The sequence below is a fragment of the Camelina sativa genome, unplaced genomic scaffold (genome assembly GCF_000633955.1).
Source record: "Camelina sativa cultivar DH55 unplaced genomic scaffold, Cs unpScaffold02288, whole genome shotgun sequence".
Lineage (NCBI taxonomy): Eukaryota > Viridiplantae > Streptophyta > Magnoliopsida > Brassicales > Brassicaceae > Camelina > Camelina sativa.
This window is the reverse complement of record NW_010923402.1, coordinates 1-1,466: the sequence shown is the minus strand read 5'-3', so window position 1 is coordinate 1,466 and position 1,466 is coordinate 1. Positions and strand designations below refer to the sequence as shown.

At 38.5% G+C, this 1,466-nt stretch overlaps 1 protein-coding gene across 1 annotated transcript; it reads right to left on the bottom strand.

Moving 5' to 3' along the window:
- Window positions 1-64: 64 nt before the first annotated feature.
- On the bottom strand, window positions 65-541 carry LOC104774291 (phenolic glucoside malonyltransferase 1-like; the record flags this gene model as incomplete). Its single annotated transcript, XM_010498928.1, has 1 exon — window positions 65-541. A coding segment is annotated over exon 1 (477 nt), but the record flags the coding sequence as incomplete, so codon positions are not given.
- Between the last annotated feature and the right edge of the window lie 925 nt (window positions 542-1,466).

The window sequence follows — 1,466 nt, the reverse complement described above, 5'->3', positions numbered from 1 at the left end:
GCGCCCAAGATTTGAGAAAACTGGTTGTCGTTTTCCCATCTAAAACGCCATGGTGTGCAGTTACGCCTACGCAAAACCCTTGGTTTGGAAACAGCGTGACTTGAAACGACATGACCGAAGCCGAGTCGTCGGAGCTTTGTAACTCAGGGACTAACGGGTGCAACTCGGTGGAGAAGAATGGTTCCTTACCGGTTAAACGGGAGAAATCGGCGTTTGACTCGGCGACGGTGAATGAAACGGCGTCGTTTGGAGAGTAGACGATGCTCGGTTTGAGATCGAGTGGTTCCCATACGAGTTTGCCGGCGAGTGGGAGATAGTGAGAGAGGGATGAGGAGAGAGAGGCTTTGAGGTTTGGCACGATGGCTGAGTCGAAAAATGAGCGAGTTGCTTCAGTGAGTCGAAAGAAGATGACTCGTTCGACTGGATGGTGCTTGAACCAGAGAAGGTCGAAGAAAGTGAGTGGGAGAGTGAGTGACTCGGACGAGTCTGAGATTGAAGGAGAGACTCGCTCCACGTTGATGATATTTACTGATGAATCCATTTCTTGTACTATTGATGGGAATAATACAACAGAGCCACTCATTATATATATATTAAAAAATATTAAATCATGAATCCAAAGCCAAAACTGGTCAATTTTTAACATTTTTTCTCTATTTTTTTTTTCAAATTTTGATGATGAAAATTGATCATTTCATCATATCAATTATTATTGATTGGTTATTAAATATATATTTGAAAATTATTAACCTGACACATACCATAGAAAACTCATTTGTTCAATATTATTTGAATTATCTCTACCATTCTCTTGCATTTTTAGCTCTAAACAATTCTATTGTTGGCCAGTAAATTTAACACAAAATGAAACATTACATATTGTATCAACTTATTTTTTGCCTTCATATGATTATCTCCTGTTTTACGTGTGCGAATGTTTTGTTGATTACTGCTTTATCATCAGAACTTCACTCCCAAGAATGAGAATTCGCAGCTTAAAGCCAAAGACTTTGGCTTATCAAACTTTTTCAGACCAGGTTCATCATCACACATTTTACTTTGGCTTAAGAAAGCTTGATTCATCATGTATATTCGTTAATGAGTTTGTGATAGTCTCTTGTTGTTTGTGATAAAATGCTACAAAGTTTTATTGGTCACCTGTTTGTGATAGTCTCTTTTTATCAAAAATGTATTTACTTGATAAAATGTCGACAAGCGAAGCTCCTGTGAGGATCCGAAAGATGAGGAGGAAAACTCTCTCGTCAGTCCCTAACGAAGCGTTTCGATATTTTCACAAAGAGTGAGCGCAAGAGTGTATTAGAAAAATTCGGGACCAATCTCGAGTGATGGTTGAAGCATTACACCCTGTAGAAATAAAATAAAATTAGGAAGAGTCTGTGACAGCAAGTGGTACAGCTATAGAAACAGACGAACATGATTTTGAAATTGTAAGAATCTCTTTGGCA